The sequence below is a fragment of the Gymnoscopelus braueri genome (assembly GCF_963280865.1).
Source record: "Gymnoscopelus braueri genome assembly, chromosome: 12".
In the NCBI taxonomy this organism is placed as follows: domain Eukaryota; kingdom Metazoa; phylum Chordata; class Actinopteri; order Myctophiformes; family Myctophidae; genus Gymnoscopelus; species Gymnoscopelus braueri.
Window position 1 is genome coordinate 49,376,385 of NC_137614.1, and position 26,014 is coordinate 49,402,398.

Below are 26,014 nucleotides of genomic sequence, written 5' to 3' on the forward strand. Positions count from 1 at the left end.
GCCGCCGTGTGAATATGGTCTATAGCAGATGGGGTGGTGGGTAGGGGGGGTGTGTGATTGGGACACTTGCCCTGGTTCCCTCACTAGAACAGCCTTTTGGCGCTCCCCTGCCCGCTCTGCGTGTTGTTCGCCCCGTTCTTTTTCAGAGGGGTGAGCTCGGGCGTGGTTACATCTCCGTCCTGCACAGAAAGGACATTATCAAGGTTATTTAATAAAGTTAATTGATTAATTGCATGTAATGTGTTGTCTGGATTACGTGGTGTTGATTACATGGTTTAAATGTTGAATGAAACAAAATGAAACAAAATGAAACACAATTCAACGTGAACTGAAGGACATACGGTATTAACACGGGGATTAAAGCAAAAAAGAAAATCTCAAGACTATGTCACAATCAGTGACAAAGTCTCAATCTGCAATTTGTGAAATAGCAAGAAAGAAGACCCCACAATAGGATTCTGTTTCCTAAACTATTATCAGCATAATATGAAAAATGATGGTTTTGGAATCATCGTTCTATATACCTACAGTATGTTCACTGCCGTTATACATACATGTACCGTGTATAATCAGTAGAAAGCACAGATTGAGGATTTAACCTTTGCTTGTATGAAATATATGAGACATTAGAGTTTGTGGAAGATCCTTCAGAACATGTATTCTATTGCTAGTAGTATTACTAGTAGTTTGATAGTTGATCGTTTGACCAATTCACATGCTCTTTCATCTTAAAATAAAACGTCTATTATTACTGCGAGGCTTGACTCGTACCAGTCATATGGTGCAGAGCAGCCGTGTTATAGAATCCAAATAACTAATCAAATCAGTTGTAGCGACTGAGAATTTGTATCTGTATTAACATATGGCTGACCTATGCAGATGCAGCTAGGTATCACCACCCCATCTTAATTATTGCCTTTAGGAACCCATCAAAAACAGTAGTGTACACACAAATGGCACCCTACCTTGAGCCACTTTCAGACATGCACCGTATTATGGACGTTTTCGGAGAGGCTGAATGTATGTACGCAACTTTCCGGATCAGAAGGATCGGACATGCAACAGACTTTATGCTGGCAGGACCCTTAACTTAAGTCTGGGTAATGTCCGATTAGGCTCAAACCAGAGTCCTGCAACGGGCCAGGTACCCGACGGGTACCCACGTTTGACAGGTGAAAAATATACTTTTATAAGTTCACGGGGACGGGCAGTACTGAACTAAACGCGGGTGGGCGGGTGGGTAACATTTTACTGTGAAAATCAGAGAGCACTGTTTCCGCCCAAACAACGTCACTTGTGTAACTTAACACAGAACGCCGGCATAGCGCACGCCGGTCAGTTGTCTTAACTCACAAAAACACATTGAACATCCTGTTCAACCTTCAAATTAAAACCATCTGACAATGAAAACGTCAACACGTGTGTACTGCGTGTATGGGCGTGGCTATATGGAAAGCTCGCTTCTCCATTCTTCACTTGACGTGCAGATTTCTGAACGAACCTGACCACTGTTGAAGGCTGCCATCTTGCGTTTTAACACACTTTTAAATTGAGTGACTGTCTGTAGGCTATTTACTGCATGTAACAACGGGTTACATTATTTGACAGGCAGAGCGGGTCTGGTTTGTATTTTGATATAATCACGGGTGACGGGTCGGTCTACGGAACTGATTATTGACGGGCGGGGCGGGTGCGGGTTGTCAAAATTGGACCCGTGTTGGACTCGGGCTCAAACCACCCTATGTGTGAATGGACGAGGTGATTGTCCGGTGAATTTACATTCAGCGTGTGGACGTGTTGATGACGCTTCTATTCACGACGGGGGGAGCCTCCCCTCCTCTTCCCAAGGTGTTTGCGGAGAATGTTTAATCATTCTGCTTTTTATTTGTGTTCCAGTTAGAAATATTCCAGGAAATATTCACTGATCAAACAAACTCTCTTTACTACTGCAGTAGACGCTTATTTTATTAGATATGTGATGCTGTTACCTGACAATTAGTTGACTATTGGTGAAAAAGCCCGCATATATCGGTTGATATCGGTATCGGAAATTAGGAGTTGGAAAAAGCCATTATCGAACATCCCTAGTTCATTTGAGAAAGTGGCATTGGTCAGATATTAGAGTGTTCTCTGTATTACCTGAGGTTTGGAGAAGTTGTTGTCCTTACACCACTTGCCCAAGTGCTTCTTGGCAGCCTCCAGGCTCCGCTCATCAGTCTTCTTACAGTAGACTCTGATGATCTGCTCTGCAAAGTGCTCAGGGAGCAGCTTAGACACCTTAAATAATAGATACAGTGGGGTACAGGAACCAATTAGAACAATAACAAGGGGAACACAAGTGGTACAACTTCCAATCAATGCTGTTAAGAAGGCATTAAATGCAAACGCTTTTTTGAAAAGAACTCAATTGAAGTTGTGTTGAAGTCTGACCTGTTCCTTGCGGATTTTGAAGACTTGGGTGGGGTCGACCTTGGAGTAGAAGCGCATTTCACTGATGGGGTCCTTCTCTTTCATCCCATAGTTGAAGTTAATCACCTAAGAAACGGCGAGAGAAAAGGCTAGTTAAATAGGCTTTTGAACAAGAACACCAGGCAAAAATTGCTTCCCAATATTTGAGTAAATATTATAAATAAATAAATATTTCACATGGCATCTCCAGCCTTCTTAATCACAGGGAGAAAATAGCATTTCCTTGCGGGGGTCCCTGAAATGTAAAAGTTTGGGAACCCTTGCTGTAGAGGTTATAGTATCCCTATTTAATCAATCCCCTCGCCCAGGACAAATAAAGCTGGTTAGGTGGCAAAACAAGGTCTAATAATGGTGTGTATCTCGGGCTTCATGTGGCCAGTCTGTGAGGCCAGTCATCTATGACAAATCGATGACGAATAATGACGAATAACCTTTTCATCCTGATCTGAAGGCCATTGGCTTCCTTCCATTAGTGGAAACACAACCCAAAATGTGAAGGTACTTCATTGGCAGTGAGCACGGTGATCAGTCAGGCGGCTTGTGAGATTAGCCCCGGACAAACACAGACACACAGGCAGACCCTCTTTTAGACAGTACTGCCTCCTACAGAGCCACAATGTAAAAACACAGGAGACTAGATCACTGGTTCTCAAACACTGGGTCGGGACCCATGTTTGGGTCGTGGCCCCATTTTTATGGGTTGTAAGTAAATATCAATTTTCTCTCTCCTTTGCTACATTTTGTTTTATTATTTTAAAAAAAGAGACTGAAACAATTCCTTTTCCATTTTTTTCCCCATAAATACATAAAAAAATCTACAAACTCACAAGCTTGTAGATTTTAGGCTATTTTCACTAAGTTGAGTCCTGGGGCAACATCAAAATGTCTCTTTTGGGAGCTAAAAGGTTTGGGAACGACTGGGCTAGATGTATCACTGGTTCTCAACATGGTGTCAGAGCTAAATTAACACTAGAGGTGTTGACAATCACTGGACTAGATACTCACATGGATCACCAGGTCCTCTGGCTGCAGCTCAACATCCTTGTGTCCAGACGGCTGCTGAGGCTTGACTCTGGCTATTTCCTCTGCCCATTGCTTACGCAGCTCCTTATGGAGCAACAGAGAAGGGTAAGAGAACCGCTTGATTGAATACTTTATTTGTCAAAAATGTAAACAGCACGGAGGTACAGTAAAACAATTTCAACCTGGTGTACCGGATTTTGGGCTACGGATTTTAGTTAAACTAAATATATACAGTAGGTAAGTAGAGCACACACACCTTAGTGACTTTGATGGGTTCCTCTGGTTCCTCTGGTTTCTCAGGTATCTCTTTTTGGGTTTGACCCACACACTTGTAGAGACGTCTGTGAACAATGTTGGACAGTATTTCCTTGGCCTCTGCCAGCTTCGGATTGGACGAGTAGAGGATCCGCTCGAACACGTGATCTACAACATGGACACACCAGGCACAGAGGAGCACAATGGTCAGACCCAAGATAACAGAGGTCATCCATCGCCTCTGTTGACCTGACTTACGCTATGTAACGCAAAACTGCAAATCAACTTGGGCTGTCACAATTTATTACATAATCACCTGATTGCAATTATTTTGCATAATCATTGAATGGTTTCCATTTATCTGTGTAAAACGGCTAACAGAAATGTCATACTGCCAAGTCTGCCATCATTATTTCCACTTCGTTGTCCACACTCTTAACCCATTCAATCCAGTGAAGCATCTGTGTCATTTTGGATTTTAGCTACATATCGTTAGCCTGGTATCCAGCCTGCTTCGCTACGTTCGGCTGACTTTTTTTTCTCTCTTCGCTTCTCAGTCTGGAAAGCCTCCCATTGGAAGGTTTTGCAGAACTACACTGGAACTACATATGTTACGTTGGGCAACGTCGTATGTTACGTTGGGCAACGTCGTTGCTGATTGGATGTTGTTCAAACGAATGACGAATCACAACGATCACACTGTTTTTTTGGTCCCGCCCCGCACCACAGACCAATCAGAAGCCACGTTAGGTTTCGAAGCTTTTGGCATGTCCCGCCTCCCTTGGAGATAGGAGGCTTTCCAGACTGAGAAGCGAAGAGAGAAAAAAAAGTCAGCCGAACGTAGCGAAGCAGGCTGGATACCAGGCTAACATATCGTTGCTGTCGGGCAGAAACCTCCATATTCAAACTTTTTGTGTTATTTCTTAAATTAGCGCCCTACAGATCATACTGCAGAGTCACAAAAGTATCAAAAGTAGCAGATCCACAAGATCAAAACGCTTGTGGATCTTCTACTTTTGCTATTTTTGAATTTCAATCCTGAAAAATAACCAGTTTAAAAGTGGTTAAAAAATCTGAACACATTGGCTACAAAATTACCAAAACCTGTAAAAGTCAAATTATGGCTCATACTGTATATCGTCCAGACTGATATATCGGTCTAGCTCTAGACTAATTAATAACCCACTTATTCCATGTCTGTCTGTGTGTGTGTGTGTGTGTGTGTGTGTGTGTGTGTGTGTGTGTGTGTGTGTGTGTGTGTGTGTGTGTGTGGGTGTGTGGGTGCGCGCGCAAAGGTTATGGTTTGTGTTGAAATTATTAATGTGTTGGAACACCTCCCTTATCTGTTGACAGCTTTGGCTGTCAGGGTTAGGCTTAGAAACATTACAGTAAATGAAATCAGGTGATTGAATAACTTGAATAACAAACCATTTATTTCATTGCACAAGTACAGGCAAAGATGTGGCATGTGATTTGACATTTACCACAAGTGGCACAGACGAGGCAGGTTTATCATGGCAATCAATGTGTTGTATTTCATGGTGTTCTACAAACATGAGTCTCACAGTACAGATGGCCTCTACTCACCCGTCAGCTTGGTGTAGGCCTCCATGTCGTCGATGGCTGTGGAGAGCGTAAACATTCTCTCCCCTGAGCCTTGTATCTGGATGTGTGGGTCTGCTTTTATGAAGGCCTCTGTAATCCTGCACAACCACACCACAAAAGCACATTGTCTATTATTGTTTTCATTTTATTTTTCTGTGGATTGCATAACATGGGAATCACTCACCGATGGCGACAAAACATACGGTACGAGACAGGCGCGTACGGTGGGTTCTAACGTGGACCGGGCAAGATTGTTAATGACTCCCCCCTTCCCCCCGGCCCCCCACCCACTGCGTCGCGGGCATGTACGCGCGCGATTTTTTTTGCTTAATTAATTCATTAAATGACCATAAAACAACATTAACAACACTCTACCCATCCCTCAGTGTGTTCCATCCTCAAATGTTTTACTTAAGTATTTGAAAACGTGTGAAAATGGGACCTTCTGCATAATGAGTAGCCTACTTTTACTTTTGGTACTTTAAATACATTTTGATACCAATACTTTTCTACTTTTACTCAAGTACATTTTGAATACCTTACTTTTACTTGTAACAGAGTATTTTTACATCGCAGAATTGATACTTTTGTTTAAGTAAAAAAATTGAGTACTTTTTCCACCACTGGTATTCAGTGCATGCAGTGACTGTTAGTGCACACAGGACGAGGGAGTCGATCACAGCATAGCGACCCTTCATTTCAATAAGGGCAGACGGCAGAGCCAAAACCTGTAGAACATGTTTAACACAACCACAGAGATGACTTGTTTATTAGAGGCAATTAGCATGTCTGGCTGGGGCCGCTTGACAATGGGAACGGTGGGGTGGGCGGAGGCTGCGGAGCTACTGCGCCGCAGCCGCCTTTTTTTTTTTTAATATATATTAAAAAATAGGGGAGCAGAATTTTCCAGACCGGGCCATGGCCCCATTGGCCTCTATGACGGTACGCCCTTGGTACGAGACTAAACCAATGGTGTTATCAAGGTGCCAGTGTGCAGGCAAAGTTATTAGAGTTAACCACTTAAAACCTAGCATCGACCGAAAATAGCACATCTGCAAGCTCACGACGCGCTCCAACGTGATACATTGTGAGCTTGTAGATCGCTTGTAGCTATTTTCGGTGAAGATATTTAGTGTAGGGCCCTTGGGAATCCGGTCAAGGTTTTAAGTGGTTAAATAAAACAAACAAAAGTAGATGAGCGAAAACCTATAACAACCTTTGCGTGCAGTGAGTACTTACATGGTCTCGATGATGTTTCCCACTGGGTGCTGGTACGCTAGTCTGTGGAGGCTGTTTCTGGTGTGGAACAGGTTGTACAGATTAAATACCTCCTGTTGAAAATAATTCATTCAAGTTATAAGACCCAAGAGGCCATGCTTTTAAGTGACTTCAGATTAGAACAGCCAAGCCGCTCCACTTCAAGCCTAACAATGCACCTTAGCAGTTCTAAAATCACAACAAACCACTGCCTTGCATTTATACAACGCTTTGCAAATATGGCAATGTGAACATCACAGACATATCCTAATTAAACAGTTTTTAATAACAATTTACTACAAGAATAATTGCCACAAGAACGAAGGCCACCGCTGCCTGCACAAACAAGGAAGTTGCTATGCAAACGCAGGGAAGGTCCGAACTGTGAATATTGTTGACACGCCATTGTAAATGTGAAATTAACTAACTGCATAGCTTATTTCTCACCAAAATGTTATAAGAGACTTTTTATGGGGTAAAATCTATCAACATTTACAACACAATTGGACGAGGGTTAGGGTTATAACGAGAATAACTATCTCTTTACAAATTACAAATAGTATTGTTACCCAACCGTCAGAATGGGTTATTGTTATGAATCAAAAAGTGAAAGTGCTGCATGGTCAGGACCTTGTCTCTAGTGCAGATCTGCTTCTCTCCTTCCCACTCGCACACCCGGGCAAACTTGAGGAAGCGGCGATAGTCAAAGTTATTTTGGATGCCAAGGTGGTAGCAGTCCCTGAGAACAGACGAGGACAATAGAAATCACATAAATGAAGGCATAATACTAATCAAAAGAATATCGAATCGATGTTGCCGTTCGTCCTTCCACCACAACACTGGTGGACAAAGAGGACAAAAAGAATCCTACCTGGCAAAGTAGTCCCACTTGTCCACATCGATTTCGGTCCGTTTGTTGGCCACGATCTCGTACAGGAAAGACTTCTCTTTTGGACGACCTTTGTAAGGCCACTGTGGAGAACAACGGCACAACTAGCACATCAGACACAGACTGTCACATCTCAGTGTGTTACAAAATAAAGTGTTATAAGGAGTCACAATAAAGAATAGAGAATAAAGAATTTCACATTGTTCAACATTTTCTCAAGTGTCAAGAAAGACACGTTGGACTCTCTGGATTCCAAATGACAGAAATCAGTCGTGGAGACTGAGAACTATCCATGCATTGTGTCTGTGGCAGGGTAGTTACTGTATGACTGACCGGCGCCCCCTGGCTGAGAGAGGCAGAGGTGTCGAGGGGTCCTCCGGCGATTTGCTCCTTGATGAAAATTAGGTCGTCCGGCAACACCAGGCCATGACGTTCCATCACTGACTCCAGGGCCCGTTTATTGTCACTCACCATGTAGTCAAACATGGCCAGGGACGCAGTCTCATGCTGTAAGACACACACACACACACACACACACAGGTATGACAGAAACATGAATATACTGTATAACTGGAAAGTGGCGCATCACACATCTTTGGTGCTGAACATGTAGGAGACGCCCAGACAATCATATCAAAATGTTGACAATACTGTTGACTACGGTCTATGCTTGCACACTGGCACACCCATGGTTTTGGTCGCAACTAAATCTGACATGCATCATAAAATGTTATTAGCTGCAGCTGCGTTGCCTACTAGCCTGGTTTTACCCGTCTACATGTCCCTCTTCTAACGAGAGACGAAATTATAGTATATTGGAATGAGTTCGGGATAGAGAGGACAATACAGAAGATAGCAGAATGGGAAAATTATGTTTTTGTTTTCCGGCATGTCGAATGGCGAAAATGTATTTGTGTCATCTGTAATGACTGCATGGTCCGTTTTCATGAGGACGGGCAGTAAGTTAATGCGACCATTGAAGCCTCCTATTGTGTGCGCCGTGCACAGAGTTGTCACATATACATTTTTGTAATGAAAAACTGTCTTCTTACTTTAGTAATCTTCAATTTTAAAACCAAGTAGGCTTGGTTGATAAAGCGTGGGGCCAGTTTGCCTGTCTTAACTACTACAATGCTCCATTTTCTTTCTTTGACTGTATTGAAAACGAAACGGGTAAATACATTAATGAAATGAGGCAACCCGTAACAATAAAATGAGTCGGTACTGGGGTCATTTCTTACCTTCCAATTATATCCTGGTCGCGCCTCGGGGATGAACTTCCTATCAAACATGTGGCTGAAAGGACCATGTCCTGCATATGGAAGAATAGACCATATTCACACGGCGGCCATGTTGCTATTAAGTCAATGAAGTGCCACCCCGGTTGCCACGGCAACAGGGTGGCACTTTCAATGTTAAATTCCAAAATGGCCGCCGTGTGAATATGTTCACCGGTTTCCTAGGCTGTGTGTTTTCCACTTCCTGTCGATTTGATCCAATGAAATCCATTGAAACTGGTCAGATGACCAATGATATCCAATGAAATCGACAGGAAGTGGAAAACACACAGCCTAGGAAACAGGTGAATAAGGAGAGATGTTTTTTATGTAATTGCAAGCGGAATGTTGACTTCAGTTTTTTGGTAAAGTTGATTTTGCACTTCAACCACACTCTTCAATTAACCTCATGGCTGTCCCACAGTCTGGGCATGTCATATGAGAACATCTGTCGAAAACAGCCGATCTACAAGCTCACAACGGGTAGAACACCTACTTTCAGCGAAGAGGTTTGGTGTGGAGGGAAAAAGGAGGGGACTTAGTATGGATATCCTGGGGACCCCGGCCAATTAAGTAAATAGGGTTTAATTGGTTAACACTCTAAACGTTTTTCAGGCCAAGGACCACTTAGCTGAGAGAGAGAGATAAAGCAGGGACCCCCTATACATATTGAACACAATTGTGTTGCAGATTAAACTTTGTGTTGCAGATTAAACGCCTCGCAGCGCCTCCGTTTTGTGCTTGGAGATCTGCTATTTTTGGCTAATGTCCCCCTAAGAGTAGGGATTCTAGGGTTCATGTGGTTAATGTAAAAAAAAAAGAAGTTCCTATCACACAAAAAAGTAGTAACTCTGTAGGACCCTCTAGGGGCCCCCCGTTGAAGACTTAGACCCCTGGTCTAAAAGCCTTATGAGCCTCTGTGTGTGAGGATGGCAGTTGCAGTGTGGTCTTACCCAGGTCATGGCAGAGTCCAGCAATCTGTACACAAAGGATGTCTCTCAGGGAGATGAGCAGCTCCGGTTGCCTCTCATTTAAAGCTTGTACCAGCATTCCTGCAAGGTGCCCCACCCTGCAACAGCACATTAACAAGACAACATCTCACATCAATAAGGGGAGCTGAATGATTATATAAGAAATAATAAAGTCTGCACACTGTAAATTTAAAAGAAGCTTCCAGTCAAGGCTTTATTAACGTTTCGACACAAGGTCTGTTTTATTATTCCTGAATGATTATGTGCCTTGTCTTTTTTTCACGTCACTTCCTACTATAATTCTACAAATCTCTTCTCCCCGGTACTCCTCAGTGGCTGGAGCAATTGATTTGCATTTGCGCACAGCCATTGACCATTACCATGTGCACGGAACAGCGAAGCCCGTTTTTCGCTTTCCCCAACTGTCAGCTGTTTATTAGCGTTTTTGTGTTCGCTGGCTCCCGGGTTGCCAGATCATGTGCGCATATCCCCGCATGGGTATTCCCTAATTTGCATTTTAAATTTGATCTGCGAATAACAATAAATGGTTTTACAACCTCTGCATTCCGGATATAACGGTAAACTTTAAATGCAACAGCCACACACAAACACAATATCAGCAAGTGACCGATAAACAGCTTTATTAGATCCTGGAGAGAGAGAGAGAGAGAGAGAGAGAGAGAGAGAGAGAGAGAGAGAGAGAGAGAGAGAGAGAGAGAGAGAGAGAGAGAGAGAGAGAGAGAGAGAGAGAGAGAGAGAGAGAGAGAGAGAGAGAGAGAGAGAGAGAGAGAGAGACACACACACAGTGTGTGTGTGTGTGTGTGTGTGTGTGTGTGTGTGTGTGTGTGTGTGTGTGTGTGTGTGTGTGTGTGTGTGTGTGTGTTTGGCATCAAAAAAGATTCTAAATAAAGATTCTCCCTCACGTAAACACCCCAAATATTTTGAAACTGGTGAAGCTGTATGGATACAATTTAAGCCTGATATTTTTCTACAGTACACAGCAGTGGCATTGTTGTGGTACATGCTTAACCCCACTAAAATAGATACCTATATGAAATACATACAGTCATACCCTACCCCAGTGGTTCGCAAACTTTTTTGCTCGCGACCCAAGTGGGTCCCGGCCCACTGTTTGGGAAACAGTTTGACCTACCCTATGCTGTGCTCGAAGCGATTGTGGGAAGCTCCGGGGAACACCAAGTATGCCCCTCCCAGCTGCTTGATGTTGCGAAGTCTTTGGAACTGGGGTGTGTCAATGATCCTGATGAGAACAGGGTGCAACTCAATGTGATGGTGGATGGGGTCATTAAAAACCTGACGGAGAACAAGAAAAACAATTAAGTTAAGACTCTCACAATCTGATAAATTAACAAAATGAGTACAGTATTCCTTTTAGATATATTTATTACAACTTGGAAGTGTTAAGCTCAACAAGGAATACCAAAATGGTGGAAGAAGTGTAACACATTATTAGGCCTGTCACAATTATTACATAATCGATATTATTTGAGATAATCAAATATCTGCGATTCGACGTGTTTTGAGCTTGTAGATCGGCTATTTCCACTATTAATGTTTATTTTTCAGTATAAAGTAATTAAATATGTGTTATTTGTAGTGGTGTAAAGTAACTAAGTACATTTACTCAAGTACTGTACTTGCACTGCACTGTACAATTTTGAGGTATTTACTTTACTGGACTCAAGTATTTCAAAATGTCAGTACTTTTACTTCTACTCCACTACATCTCAGAGGCAAATATTGTTAATAATATTTACTCCACTACAATTATTTGAAAACTTTAGTTACTAGCAGATATAAATTATTACATTATAAAACAAAAAATAACCACTTGCCCTATTTTAAACCAAGGCTATTTTCAAACATTTTAGTACTTTTACTTTTGGTACTTTAAGTACATTTTGACACTAATACTTTTGTACTTTTACTCAAGTACAATTTTAATACTGGACTTTTACATGTGTAGTGGCAGAAAGTGGTATTAATAAAACTGACTTTGGATAGTTCTGCGCTAAGCATTTAATTTGCTAATTTGTCTTTGTGCGAGACTAAGAGGGCTGAGTCGTCCGCAAGAAAGGAGGACCTAGAATGCTGCCTTGAGTGCATGTTAATAGTTGTGGTGAGGACACTGCCATTTACTCTCACCACTTGTTCTCCATCTTCCTTACCCATTTGATCACTGTGGTGTTGAAGCCTAAGGCCTCAAGCCATCCCAATGTAGAATACTGTGATTTACAGTGTCAAATGCCGTCTGTAAATCAAGCATAACCATGCCACAGTACCTACTATGTCCACTTATTTCTTTATATGATCCATAAGATATAGTAGACAGGTTTGTTTCAGGTCTGTTTAATGTGATTTCCTGGATTGAAATTCATACAGTAACTTGTGTGATGTTGTGTAATTTTATATCTGTTCATATATGAGTATTTTTTTTTGTGGGAAGTGACGTTGGTTGACCGGTTTATTATACGAGTTATGCAGGAAGTGATGACGTCAGCTGCATCTCGTAAAAATCTGGCTGGGATGTTATCGTGACCTGTTGCTTATGAAGGATTTAGGGTTTTTAACACTTCCTCTCTGGTTACTTCCTTATGGGAACACTCTGGTGTATTGACATCCTTTAAAGCCGGGACCTTCTCTACGCTGGGAGAGCTAAAAAAAATCTGTGGGAAAGTGACCTTAGTGAGAGCTAAGGTAAAAACTAAAGCGAGCCATAAAACAGCCATAAAACCGTAAAACTGAAGCTAAAAGTCATAGGAAAAGTGTCCAGAGAATATTATGATTAATAGATATGGTTTCTCAGAAACGAAGGAAAACAAACATGTTTTGGTGTTATTCAACTGTAGAAAGAACAAATGATAATAACCAGATGTTGAGCAGATTTGAGGGAGCCCCTTCTCAGGATGGGAGGGGGTCAGAGTAATATATATATGACATGTCGTAATATTAAGGGGGGTTCTGCGAGAGAGTTCTGATGATGAGAGCGAGGTAGTAGTTGAACTATGAGGGCTACGGAGCCGACTGCCTGCTAACTGCTATGCTGTAACCTTCCCGCACGCAAATAAACAGATGATGGTTGAAGATCTGCCTGGACTAAGTGTCTTTCCCTCCATCCATACACCTGGTGATAGAATATCCTAGTCTACAGATATCCACTTCACTTGTAACGGAGTACTTCTACATTGCAGAATTGATACTTTTACTTAAGTAAACCAACAGCCCTCCTAAACACAGTCAAAAAACTGTTTGCCTCCCATCAGCAACACCTGCCCTTGATTACAGACCTGGTTACATTGGGTGCGGGTACATGGACCATCATGTATTCATTCAGAATGAATTCATTCTGAATGAACTCATTCCGAATAGAGGAATCTGATCCACTCACCTGTTTACATGGGATCTGAATAAAAGTATTCCTTGTTTACATGACCCAAAGCATTCATTCGGAATATAACTTTGGACATGCGCAAAGTGGTTCGGAGGATTTGCCAGAGGTAAATAATAACAAAAGAAGAAGAATTGGTTGTTTGAGCACAAAGTTTTGGTTATGAGTTTGAGTTTTTCTGACAGTGGGTGTAGATGTGTCTGGATCTGGTGCATGCCAGTGTGACCACCTGCATTCACTCCCCTGCAATCATGCCAGTACTTAAGCCTCAGTCTCCAACCTGTCCCTTGCCAGATTGTCTTGTGTTTCCCAAGCTCTCCAGCGTTGTCCAAAGTCAAGTTAAAGTGTTTTGCTATAGGCCTACTGATCTGTTTTGTTAAAGACTACGTTTTTGCCCAGCCCTTGCCGGTACCTCTGCCTTCGCTGACTGCCCTCTTGGATTTCGACCCCTTGCTCACCACAGTTAAGAGTTTGCCTGCCCCTTGCCTGTTTGGTTGTTTTGTGTATCCACATCTGCCTGACAATGGATGACGCACAGCGTATCCTGGCCACAACATTTGGCCTGCTGTTCTTATGTTTAATGAAACAGCAATACGAACAGCTAGTTTTTTTCATACTGTATTTGAATAAGACTCGGCAGCAATATCACAGTTTACAAGCGGCAAACGTTTCACTCCTTACGCCTCTTCCTCCACCTCCTCCACCGCCCAAAAAAACCCGGGGCCAGTGGATGAAAGTCCGCAGCAAGGATTGGTGGGAGCGGGTTGTCCTCCTAGAGTACACCGACACTGAATGGAGGGAAGATTTCAGGATGACCCGACAGTCATTTGTTCGCTTGTGCACCTTAATGGAGAGGTACATGGCCCCAGAAGAGGTGACTGTCAGGGCACCAATTCCCTTGATGATGCGCATCGCCATTGTCGTGTACAAATTAGGGAGCTGTGCAGAATATAGGCTGATAGCAAATCAATTTGGCATACAGAAAAGCACTGTAAAGAAGTTTGTGTACATGTTTTGCAAGGGCATGATCAGTGGGCCGATTAGGCAACTCATCCGTGTCCCAAATGATGAGGAGGCAATGGAGATGGCGCGAAGATTTGAGGCAGCTCATCATATCCCCCAAATACTGGGAATTATAGATGGCACTCATATTCCCATCCTTCCTCCCTCTGATGGGTACAGTGACTTTGTCAACCGTAAAGGGTGGCCCTCCTACGTGCTGCAGGCTGTAGTTGACGACAAATGCTGGTAGGTAATCTATCTCATCTCATGATCATCATAAGGGCTAACCAGTATCTGTATTTATCAGCTACTCACCAAACAGCTTAAAATCAATTGGAGTGAAACGATGTCTACCATGTATATCTGGTCCAGAGCGTTAGAAGGAGTTCTCCTTAACGCTATGATACTTTAGAGCTGTTGCATGCACACCCGCGGGGCACTACCGCGGGTGTGCGGGGAAACGGCTCTAAAGTATCATAGCGTTAAGGAGAACTCCTTCTAACGCTCTGGACCAGATCTACCATGATGTTACACACATAATATAATAAATAATATAATACAACAAATACATTTCCATCCCAACACATTCCCATGGAATAACGCAGTTATAACACAACTGTTATTGTCCATTACTGTACACAAGGCAAGCAATAAACGAATAGCCTAATAATAATAATAATAAATATGTGTATATAATAACACATCGCCCCCTCCCCCCCCCCCCCCCCACCCACCCCAGTTTCTGGAACATAAGTTGTAAGATGCCAGGTAGAGCACACGACGCCAATGCGCTGCACCACTCGGACCTCTTCCAAAGAGCTCACCTGCTGCCCAAGGTAAGGCTAGTTTAATTGTCATTATGCTGGAACACTATAATACCTGCTACTGCACCTTCAAACAACATATATTTAGTGAAATACACACATTTAGTCAAATATATGATTGATCTCTCTTTCCCCTTGCCCCCACCAAGGGTTTTTTTTTCTATGGAAATAACAAAAAGGACAGAACTTGCACAAAAACGAATTTCACCCAATTTCTTCTTCTGTAAACCTGTGACAATGACAATGACAATAAAGCTGACTTTGATTCTTAATTCTTCCCGTTTTATAGTGTGTGAGGAACATCGAGGGAGAGGACATCAACCTCATGATTGTGGGAGACCCAGCATACCCCCTTCTGGACTGGATGCTGAAGGGATACATGAAGACCCCTCGCCTGACTCCAGAGCAGGAGTCGTTCAATGTCTACCTCAGCTCACTCAGGGTTGGGGTAGAACAGGCCTTCGGGCTGCTCAAGTCGAGGTGGCGGGTACTCCTAAAAAGAAGTGACTTTCACTTCACTTTTACACCTACCATGATTTCCACCTGTTGTGCACTGCACAATTTCTGTGAGAGGGAGAAAGATTTCGCCAGTAGCAGCTGGTTGGAGGAGGCTGCTGACCATACGCCTACTTTCATTCAGCCTAACCAGCCAGTGAATGCCCAGTGCAGTGACAGAGGAAGCAGTGCAAGGGCAGCTCTGACCACATATATGGCCACTCACTTCCCACTCCGCACAGGGCATCTCCATTAACACATCACAACATAAAACAGATCTTCAACGTTTTTCAGGGCAAGGACCCCCGTAGCTGGGAGATTTTTGTTTTACTCCAAAATAATTTGCAACAATTTTGTTGCACATTTACTTTTACTCCACCTTAGCTCATAGCACTTGCCCTTTTTTTGTTTTGTATAGTAAGCGTCCTTTGAAAAGGCGCTATATAAATTCAAATTATTAGCCTTAACGACCTTGCAGTTTTATGCAAAGGCTAAAATGAAATTTAGATGGCATGTTATGTTGACAGATGCCAGGTCATTTGTAGACTTGGCATCCTACAGTATATAGTTTCAATGTACAGATAGTTTTTCTTCTTTAAATATTGTACTGTTTAGACTGATATGTTCTTGGTTCACCTATGATCCTAGATTACCATTTCTATGCATTTGATGATTCATGTATTACCTCATGTTTTTCTTTGCTTACTGTAAATCGTTCTGGATTAAGAGTCTGTTAAATACCTAAACTGTAAACAAAACGTTTTCATAGATTTAATAGATTCATATACTTGTTTGATAGATTCATATACTGTACTTGTTTGACTATCTGTATGTTGGATTCATGGTAATTAATTCAGACATTTAACCACATACTGTCAATACTTAGTAAACTTGACTGTTGGCTCTGAACTTGGTCTGCTCTTTTTTTCCTTCCACACCAAACCTCTTTGCCGAAAATAGCTGAATAGCTCAACAAGCTCACAACTGTAGATCTGCTATTTTTGGCTAAAGTTCTCCTCAGAATAGGGATGCTATAGGGTTGTAGTGGTTGTTGTAATATACAAAAATCCTATCACAAAGATTTGGCGTCCCCCCTGCAGTAACTCTGAGGACCCCCTAGGGGTCCCGGACCCCTTGAAGACCCCTGACATAAAACATACAAAAACCTCAGAGACATATAGGCAGTATCAAAATTATTTCTTTTTTTCAAACAGAGCAAAGAGAACAATGCTTAAAAGAGCTGAATAATCTCTTCTTCAGAGAGACAATGGAAAAAAAAACTATATAGTACTGTTACAGTACAGTTCTGTTAAACAAATAAAAAGTGTTCTCACTTTTGCTGAAAAACTAGTAACAATTGACAACAAAAGACTGCAATAACTATTTGGAACTGATGCATTTTTCTTGATATTTAACCTAGGTCAAGGATGGTATAGCTGGAGTCAGAGTCGCTTTCACTGCAGTTCGGGTTGTTCTGGGACTGGTGTGTAGGCTGGGGCTGGGGTGTAGGCTGGGGCTGGGGTGTAGGCTGGGGCTGGGGTGTAGGCTGGGACTTCTGCACAGGCTGGAATATGTCTGTAGGTCTGGACTGCTGCACAGGCTGGAATATGTCTGTAGGCCTGGAAGACTGCACAGGCTGGAATATGTCTGTAGGCCTGGAAGACTGCACAGGCTGGAATATGTCTGTAGGCCTGGAAGACTGCACAGGCTGGAATATGTCTGTAGGCCTGGAACGCTGCACAGGCTGGAATATGTCTGTAGGCCTGGAACGCTGCACAGGCTGGAATATGTCTGTAGGCCTGGAAGACTGCACAGGCTGAGGCTGGAATATGTCTGTAGGCCTGGACTGCTGCACAGGCTGAGGCTGGAATATGTCTGTAGGCCTGGAACGCTGCACAGGCTGGAATATGTCTGTAGGCCTGGACTGCTGCACAGGCTGAGGCTGGAATATGTCTGTAGGCCTGGAATGCTGCGCCGGCTGGAATATGTCTGTATGCCTGGAATGCTGCGCAGGCTGGGACTGGTGTGGAGGACCACCGTAGCCTGGGTAGGGATGCTGGGGCATCTGAGGGGGGTACGGGAATACTGGAGCTCTGCCCTGAGGATATGGAGGGGTTTGAGGGAAGACAGACTTAAGGCCATCAAAGAGTTGAGACATGAGACGCTCGTTTGAGCGGGAGCTTTCTTCCATGAACCTCGAGAGGACCCTCTCTTCCCTTTGATGGTTCTTATCCTGTTGTTCTTCAATCCAGCTGTTTTGAGCCTCTTGCATCTTCTTCTGGAAGGACTGTTGATCAGTTGACCAGGTTTGAATAGCTTTAGCATAAGCAGATGAGGGTGGTCTTCGTCCTAAAAGGGCATTTGTGGAATACATCAATTAGTCTGATGTATCGTATGAGATTCATTTTCCACATTTATTAAAAAGACATAATATGTACATATCAAGCTCAGACATTTTTAATATTGTGGAAAAGTCAATTTTCTTCCGTTCCGTTCTTCCGTTTTCTTTAACTAACAAACACACATAACCTACTTTTGTTGGTGGTCCGTGGCTGTGCAGAGGTACTGGGACCACTGCCTTCCGTATCTGCCGTGGTCTCTTCAAAGCTGGAATCCTCATCTGAGAGATGGGGGGAAAACGGTTATAACAAGTTGTAGTAACCGTCTCTCTAATGCAACAAAATAGTCAGCTAGGACAGTTCTGAAATGTGTGAAAACACGCACGCACACACGCACACACACACACACACACACACACACACACACACACACACACACACACACACACACACACACACACACGTATAATGTCTTCATTAAGCAGGTAATAAAATACCAAATATAATCATGATGCAATTAAACTAAGCTAAGAACCAACTGAAATTGATTACAGAGTACATACTGTGTGTTTATTGTGCATCTTGAGAAAAACAAATCTTCATTAAATTCATAGAACATGTTAACGTTTTTTCCCCCAAAAGAAACTAATCTAAAATGTAATTGAATTTTACAGCACCCGTTTTCTTTAACTAACTAACAAACACACATAACCTACTTTGGTTGGTGGTCCGTGGCTGTGCAGAGGTACTGGGACCACTGCCTTCCGTATCTGCCGTGGTCTCTTCAAAGCTGGAATCCTCATCTGAGAGATGGGGGGAAAACGGTTATAACAAGTTGTAGTAACCGTCTCTCTAATGCAGTGCTTCTCAAACTTTTTCATGTCAAGGACCCCCAAAATGTCAGTTATTAGCCCACGGACCCCCATTTGAAAAGATATGCCAAAGGACCCCCATAAGAGAAGATTTTCCAGGCTCTAGCAGTGATTCTCAACCATTTTCATTACAGGTACTCCCAGTTTGACATGCATTATTAGGCTACGGACCCCCATTTAATGGCATTTATATCTCTGGGACCCCAATTTATATTGTAAAATCAATGTTAATGTAACTGAGTGTACAAATGGAACCAAATGGACCCGTCAGGGTCCATTTGGTTTCATTTGTTACACTGTCAGAGTTACAGACCCATATGGGTCCATTTGGTTCCTATCCATCATTTAGCTGGGCCTCTCATGGTCATCCGAATCCGCGGTACAAATTAATTATCCATCCGTTATCCAACCGCAATAATTATATCACCCAATTTCAATATCCGCATACCGCACCAACCGTTTTTCCCGCATGTCAAAATATTATTATTTTCTGGTATTCCCCGTTAGTTTTAGTATTAGGTAGTTGTGCGATGCGATCAGAAAATGCATTGATTTAGCCTATGGAATGTCGGTACGGCATCCAACTGTGCGGCATCGAACTGTTGGATGCCGAGAGCGCACTGCTCTTCAGCGCAGCACAGCAGCACTGAAGTCCCAGTGGGGACCCCCTGGAACTCCCTCAAGGACCCCTGGGGGTCCCCGGAGCACACTTTAAGAACCAATGCTCTAATGCAACAAAATAGTCAACTAGGACAGTTCTGAAATGTGTGAAAATAAGCGCATCTCTCTCTCTCTCTCTCTCACACACACACACACACACACACACACACACACACACACACACACACACACACACACACACACACACACACACACACACACACACACACACACACACACACACACACACACACACACACACACACACACACAATAGGGGAATAGTAACGTCATGTTATGTTTGAACCTACCAGCAATGAGATCATGTTCTGGTGTAGGAGCATCCTCGAAACCAATATCCACGCCGTGGACACCCACGTTCGCCATTGGACGATGTCCCAACATGTCGTCCGTCGGGTCAAAAAATGAGAAACTAGATGGGTCAGAACCGCTTTGGCCATTGTGACTTTTAGCTTTGTAATAGGCGGTCTTCAACACTTTCCATCTATTTTTCATTTGGTCCACGGTTCGTCTGAAGCCAGCCTCTACAAACTTCTCCCAAGCTTTTTCGAACAACTCCGCGTTTCTTGCCTTACGACCATCCATGTGTTCATAAATCTTTAACTCTTTCAAAACATCTATCAAAAAGTTTGTTTCAACCCCAGACCAGTTATGTTTCGTGGTTTTTGGGGCCGTCATTTTTTTTGCATTCAGTCTGCTCTCTGCTCCAGGCAGCGTGTGTTTTGGCATGCCGGTTCCTGTTTACTTGTAACGTCACCAATAAGCACGGACATGCGCAAAGGAATGCATGTATTCCAAACAGACAGGAGCGTTTGGAATAAAGTGTTTATATGGTCAATTCCGATTGATATATACCGATTCAAACGGTCTAGACCACCCCTCCTAACCCGAATGAAAATTCATTCGGGTCAGACTGGAATGGAATATTCTATTCCAATTGAGGTGTTTACATGAGCATTTCTATTCTGAATGAATTCATCCATTCATTCATTCCGAATAGAAGTGGATTCATTCCGAATGAAACTGTCCATGTACCCGCAGCCAGTGGCAACTTGGCCTTGACGACGCCCTGTGGTGACATCATCAAATTAGAAAAAAAGTCAAATGGCTCTCACACCCACCACTGGTTATTTGTCATAATCTGCCCTGTGCAACCTTTGGTTACGAAGGACAAAAGCCAAACAGAAATGTCATTTTCATTTATAATATTCCAATAATGTTCGACAACAGAAACACAATTTAATCGTTAATCGCAATTATTTGCGTGACAATTAATCGTCAAGTAAAATGCCATGATCGTGACAGCCCTATACACATTACTGTATAATGTAATTGAACTCCTCTCATACAACAAAGCAAAGAACTCTCTTGCTAAGATCTCTTGCCAACATGTCAACAACTTGTTTTGGCCACTTAAGACCTCTACACACTGCCCGACATTTGAAATGGTCGGCGAGTGAACAGATCGTTAAGCATTTCACATTGCACAAGTTTCTCTCTTGAAATCGGGCTAAATATATCGTTGTGATTCTCGCACGATTGATTGGTCGGCGACAGGGGTTCACTGATTCCAAGATATTTCGCCATGATGTGATCCCGACCCAATACATACATTTGTTGTATGACGCTAATGATTGACATTTAAATCATTCTCAATTTCTCTGTATTTCTCTCTCTCTCTCTCTCTCCCTCTCTGAAACGAAAGTTTCAAAAGTCAACCAGTGTTGCCGTGTCCGCTTATTATAAGCGAGTTGCTTGTAAAAAATATTGGTGGTTGCGTTTCTTTTTAGCTTATTTCCAAAGTGTAGTTGCTTATTTGGCTTTATTTCTTAATGTTGCTTTTTTTCTTTGAAAATATTTGCGACGCATTGTGAGCTTGTAGATCGGCTATTTTATTTGTATATAGGTTTAAAGTGCTCATGCAGCCTATGTTGGGCTTGTTTTCATAGACCTGGTTGCTTATTTCTCGCGCAAAACCTGGCAATACTGTTCAGAGATACGCACGCACGCGCGCGCACGCACGCACGCACGCACGCACACACACACACACACACACACACACACACACACACACACACACACACACACACACACACACACACACACACACACACACACACACACACACACACACACACACACACACACACACACACACACACACACACACACACACACACACACACACACACACACACACACACACACAGCTCTCTCTCTCTCTCTCTCTCTCTCTCTCTCTCTGTCTGCAAGCCCCTATTCCTCTATCGTTGATCAGGCTCGCTCACTCTATCAATTGCTCTGATTGGGTGTAGCACGGCTCTCATCGGGTCCGACAAGCCCAAATATCCAACATGGTAGAAAAGTAAAAATTATCGGGAACCGCTCGCCGAGCGCAATTTATCGGGGTGTTTCTTCTCGGAGTACCTTACACACTGCGCGATCAACACCTCGCCGAGGAACGCCCGATCTGGACTGAGATCGGTGGTTTTCTCGGCGATCACCAAAAAATATCCCCGAGAGGCAAATCGGGTCAAATATCGTACAGTGTGTAGAGGCTATTAGAAACTGACCATTCCTACCAATAATAGCCATTTGTTGACCGGTGCTGCGTGTCCACAGTTCAATAAGGTCATAATTCCACCCAGTCACAGTTGAGACCAAAAGCACTGAGGTATCTTGTTTGTCTTCTGGTATTTGTTATTTGGGCCCATAAACTGGCCGTGGTATCTCTCAGTTTGCTTTCTTTGTCTTGACAGCATTTAAAGTTGTCTTTCTAAGTCAGAGTTTTGAGAAGACACACATAACACATTACCTTGTTAGGCTCTGCTGTTAGCTTCCTGAGACACTGATGGATGTATAGACGCACACTAAGGGGGCTATAGAGAGAGTCAGACAGAGGGAGAGACATAGACAGAGAAATTAAGGACCTGTGAGTTTGCCATCAGATTCAGAGCTCATACTGTTGGCATCTGACAGTCATAGTAGCTATATTATCAACCACATTCAATATGAGGAAAAACATAAAACAAACAAACTATACGGGACACATACTTACATGCTCATTTTCTCAAGGCGCTCTTCTGAGAGTTTTCGAAGCGCCGAGCCATTGATTCTTTCATCTGTTTGAACAGACAGAGAAATACAAAAAGGTAATTTAGATATTACTCAGTGTCCATGTACAACTGGCAAGTAGCACAACTGGCTTTGACTGACTTATTGATTGGATTGATTGACAGCATGCAGGCTGACCCTACCTTAGTTCTTTTCTAATTACCTTGATAGGAGAAGGCCTCAGGCTTAACTCCCTTATTTGTATAAAAACGCTCAATATGAGCCTCGCTGTAACACTGGGCCGGCAGTGTGTTGACTAGTGAAACGGCTATAGTTGTAAAATTGTTGTTTAGACTGTTGGCTACGATTTTGCCACATTAGACAGTTATGTCTAATGCATCAGTCAGGTTTGGTGTTGTCATAAGCACTACACAGGGAACGGCAAGTGAAATGTGATTGCCCATGTGACAGCCAATAAAGTAATGTTCATGTAACTATGGCTCAACTATCTCTGCTTGCTCTTGCAGAATGAAACATTCATTCAATAAATAAAATATTACAGCACATGCTCCACCATGACAACTTGTTTTTGTATGTGTGGCAAAATTAGAGTATAATTACTTCTCCAGACATCACTAATGTTATACAACACCACACCAGCAACCTTGGACCAAGAAGACTATTTTTATTACTCTTTATGCAGCATCTTGTTTTCAAGAGGGTCCTCATGCCCAACACAAACAACAATCCAAAAACAACACAGAAGAAAAAACGTTGTTCTTACGAACCTCGGTTCGTAATGGGGCTAACTTCTACCCCACTTCATCTCAGAGAGAGACAAATGTTGTATTTTTAAAGGTAGGGTAAGTGATTTTCTTTGGTTAAAATAAGTGTTAAATAGCTCTATATTCTGATAGTACTCATTGCTATAGAGTGTTTGTTCAGTAAAAGGAGTCTCCTTGTCTCTTTTTTTTCACTTTTCCCCGATATTTATTCACTTTTCACTGTATTTTCGACTTTTCACAGCCAGCGCTCATGTTGTGTAAGAAGCTAATGCACTTGCCCCATCTTTGCGCACATGGGCGTCTTGATCTGAACTAGTTGGGAGTCCCCCAGGGGTCTATATTGGGCCCCCTTCTTTTTTCCCAAGAAGGAGGCCAATCTACAAAGCCACAACGTGTTGCGACAAACTCGGCAGAAAATCGTTCTCTTCTCCTCCAACTTGCCAAACCTGTTATTTAAATCGCAATCCACAAGGTGCAGCTGCACCTGGCTCTTAAAAACCGCGGGAGATGACACTCTGATCGGTTTAATTCATGTTACGGCCAAAACACACCATGATTAATGATTAAAGGTAGGGTAAGTGATTTTCTTTGGTTAAAATAAGTGTTAAATAGCTCTATATTCTGATAGTACTCATTGCTATAGAGTGTTTGTTCAGTAAAAGGAGTCTCCTTGTCTCTCCAGCTCTTTATAAAACAGAAAATGCATTTTCGTTAAAAATGGGTACTTTCTCCTGATTGGCTGAGATTTTGACACCTACCGGAAAATGTATTTTCTGTTTATTAAAGAGCTGGAGAGACGGGGAGACTCCTGTTACTGAACAAACACTCTATAACAATGATTACTATCAGAATATAGTGCTTTAACCTTTTAACAAAATTTTGTTTTAACCAAAAAGATATCACTTACCCTACCTTTAACTCCTCTACAATTATTAGAAAACTTTAATTACTAGTTAGGCTACTTTGTAGATTTGGATTATTATTACAAAACATACATTTACCACTTCAGCCCTATTTAAACTTTGGCTATTTGAAAATAGCCGATCTACAAACTCACAACATTGTGAGCTTGTACAGTAGATTATCTATTTTACAAAAGATGTATACATTTTATACATTTAAAAACTTGTGAAATGAATTCTGCACAATGGCTACTTTTACTTCTGGTACTTTAAGTATATTTTGATGCCAATACTTTAGTACTTTTACTTGTACTTTTGGAATTCTGGATTTTTACTTGTAACAAGAGTATTTTCTACATTGCAGTATTGTTTTTTATTACAAATGTAATACTTTTTCCACTGTGCATAATACACAAAATTGTCAAATAATCGATTACAGACAAACTGTCAGTCTCGGTCCAAGAAGCAAGGCTACACCCTAGCCCTGGTTCAGAGCGTTAGTGATAGTGAGTTAGAGGGAACTCATTAACGCTCTGAACCAGGGCTAGTCTACACCCCTGCCTACCGCCAACGAGTCAGTTAGGCTAGAGCTAAAATGAAAGTACCGTATAACTTAACTGAAAAGTTTTTAAGTCAAGTCTAACACCTAGTAGCCTAACTATCATTAGGGCTGTCACGATTACAAATTTAAGTTGACAATTAATTATCACTCAAATAATTGCGATTAACAATTTAATTGTGTTTCTGTCGTTGAAAATTAATGGACCATTATGAACAAAAAATAAATTTCTGTTTGGCTTTTAGCTTTCGTAAAAAGAAGTTGCACAGGGCAGATGGTTTTGAGCTTATAGATCTGCTATTTCCACTATTTTTGCCTTTTTTAAACAAATATGAAATGTTTTAACATGGAATTGATTATGACGATTATGCAAAAAATATATTGTGATTATATAAAATAATTGCAGGAAGAGATGAACGCTGGAGCAACACGGACAATTTAAGCCTTTTATTTTTAGGTGCGTGCAAGTAATAATTGCACCTAAAAATAAAAGGCTTAAATTGTCCGTGTTGCTCCAGCGTTCATCTCTTGTGACGCACCGGACTGGCCGTTATAAGGCTGAAGCGCAACAGTAGAATCCCTTTGTTCATAAAATAATTGCAATCAGACAATTATGTAATAATTGTGACAGGCGGCAGGCCTAACTATCATAACACACACCAGACAGAACACACACACACACACACACACACACACACACACACACACACACACACCTCTGAACTTGCTCTCCCACTGCCCAGCCTCCGGCTCCAGCCCTTGGCTGTACAGGTAGTCGCACACATCGTCCACTCCCCAGCCCATGAAGGCTGCGTCCTGCAGGACGGAGACGGAGGAGGACACCCGCTTCTGCGGCGTCTGGAAGCCGTCTGACGGCTCTCCATCTCCGGCTGAGGCGTGTTGACGTTTCCGACTGTCCATGGATGTCGTCGATTCAGTTTCGTGTCCCAAACAACGTCGAAATGAAGCAGCTTTACCCACACGGTTTAGTTTTAACACCAGATATCGTTGTTTTTTAAACTATTTGGGCTTCTAAAGCGCCGTACATGTTCACTCGCAGACGGACAGAAAGGGACTGAAACTGAGAGAGTGAGAGAGTGAGAGAGAGAGAGAGAAGTTACTACGCCCTCCCCTCCCCCGGCAGAATCCGCAAATTAAATAATTTATAGGCCAATAGCTTCTGCTTGCAATGAATGATAGTAGGTTACTATCTTGTGAGTCTTTTAACAAATGCCTAATTTGAAACAGTATGCCCATGTGTTATTGAACATTTCTAACGGTATTGTATATTTCATTTGTCTCATTATTGTTGGTATGGTATGCTACGTTGGAAATAGAGGGTCTGA

At 42.4% G+C, this 26,014-nt stretch overlaps 2 protein-coding genes across 2 annotated transcripts; both read right to left on the reverse strand.

Moving 5' to 3' along the window:
* LOC308096886 (deoxynucleoside triphosphate triphosphohydrolase SAMHD1-like) lies at positions 1-25,777 on the reverse strand. The gene is made up of 16 exons (XM_080444394.1): positions 25,385-25,777; positions 22,427-22,490; positions 22,184-22,247; positions 10,900-11,060; positions 9,729-9,844; positions 8,740-8,810; positions 7,832-8,005; positions 7,481-7,581; positions 7,240-7,348; positions 6,592-6,683; positions 5,335-5,450; positions 3,749-3,915; positions 3,475-3,576; positions 2,431-2,535; positions 2,140-2,277; positions 1-179 (listed from the first exon to the last, which is right to left on the reverse strand). The coding sequence occupies exons 1-16, from the start codon at positions 25,587-25,589 to the stop codon at positions 84-86; spliced, it is 1,881 nt and encodes a 626-aa protein (XP_080300520.1). The 5' UTR covers positions 25,590-25,777; the 3' UTR covers positions 1-83.
* Positions 16,785-19,757, reverse strand: LOC308096887 (uncharacterized protein). Its single transcript, XM_080444395.1, has 4 exons — positions 19,659-19,757; positions 18,532-18,618; positions 18,010-18,096; positions 16,785-17,825 (listed from the first exon to the last, which is right to left on the reverse strand). Exons 1-4 carry the CDS (start codon positions 19,750-19,752, stop codon positions 16,888-16,890), a joined length of 1,206 nt encoding a protein of 401 aa, XP_080300521.1. The 5' UTR covers positions 19,753-19,757; the 3' UTR covers positions 16,785-16,887.
* Positions 25,778-26,014: the final 237 nt, after the last annotated feature.

Bases quoted from the DNA above. Each gene is read 5' to 3' on its own strand.
- LOC308096886 (XM_080444394.1), bottom strand. From the start codon at position 25,589: ATGGACAGTCGGAAACGTCAACACGCCTCAGCCGGAGATGGAGAGCCG. The intron at 22,248-22,426 runs GTAAGTATGTGT...CTCTCTCTATAG, and splicing joins CGCCTTGAGAAAATGAGCAT to CCCCCTTAGTGTGCGTCTAT. The intron at 2,536-3,474 runs GTGAGTATCTAG...GCCGTTTCTTAG, and splicing joins CAGAGGACCTGGTGATCCAT to GTGATTAACTTCAACTATGG.
- LOC308096887 (XM_080444395.1), bottom strand. From the start codon at position 19,752: ATGTTGGGACATCGTCCAATGGCGAACGTGGGTGTCCACGGCGTGGAT. The intron at 18,097-18,531 runs GTAGGTTATGTG...CCCATCTCTCAG, and splicing joins GCCACGGACCACCAACCAAA to ATGAGGATTCCAGCTTTGAA. The intron at 17,826-18,009 runs GTAGGTTATGTG...ATGCCCTTTTAG, and splicing joins GCCACGGACCACCAACAAAA to GACGAAGACCACCCTCATCT.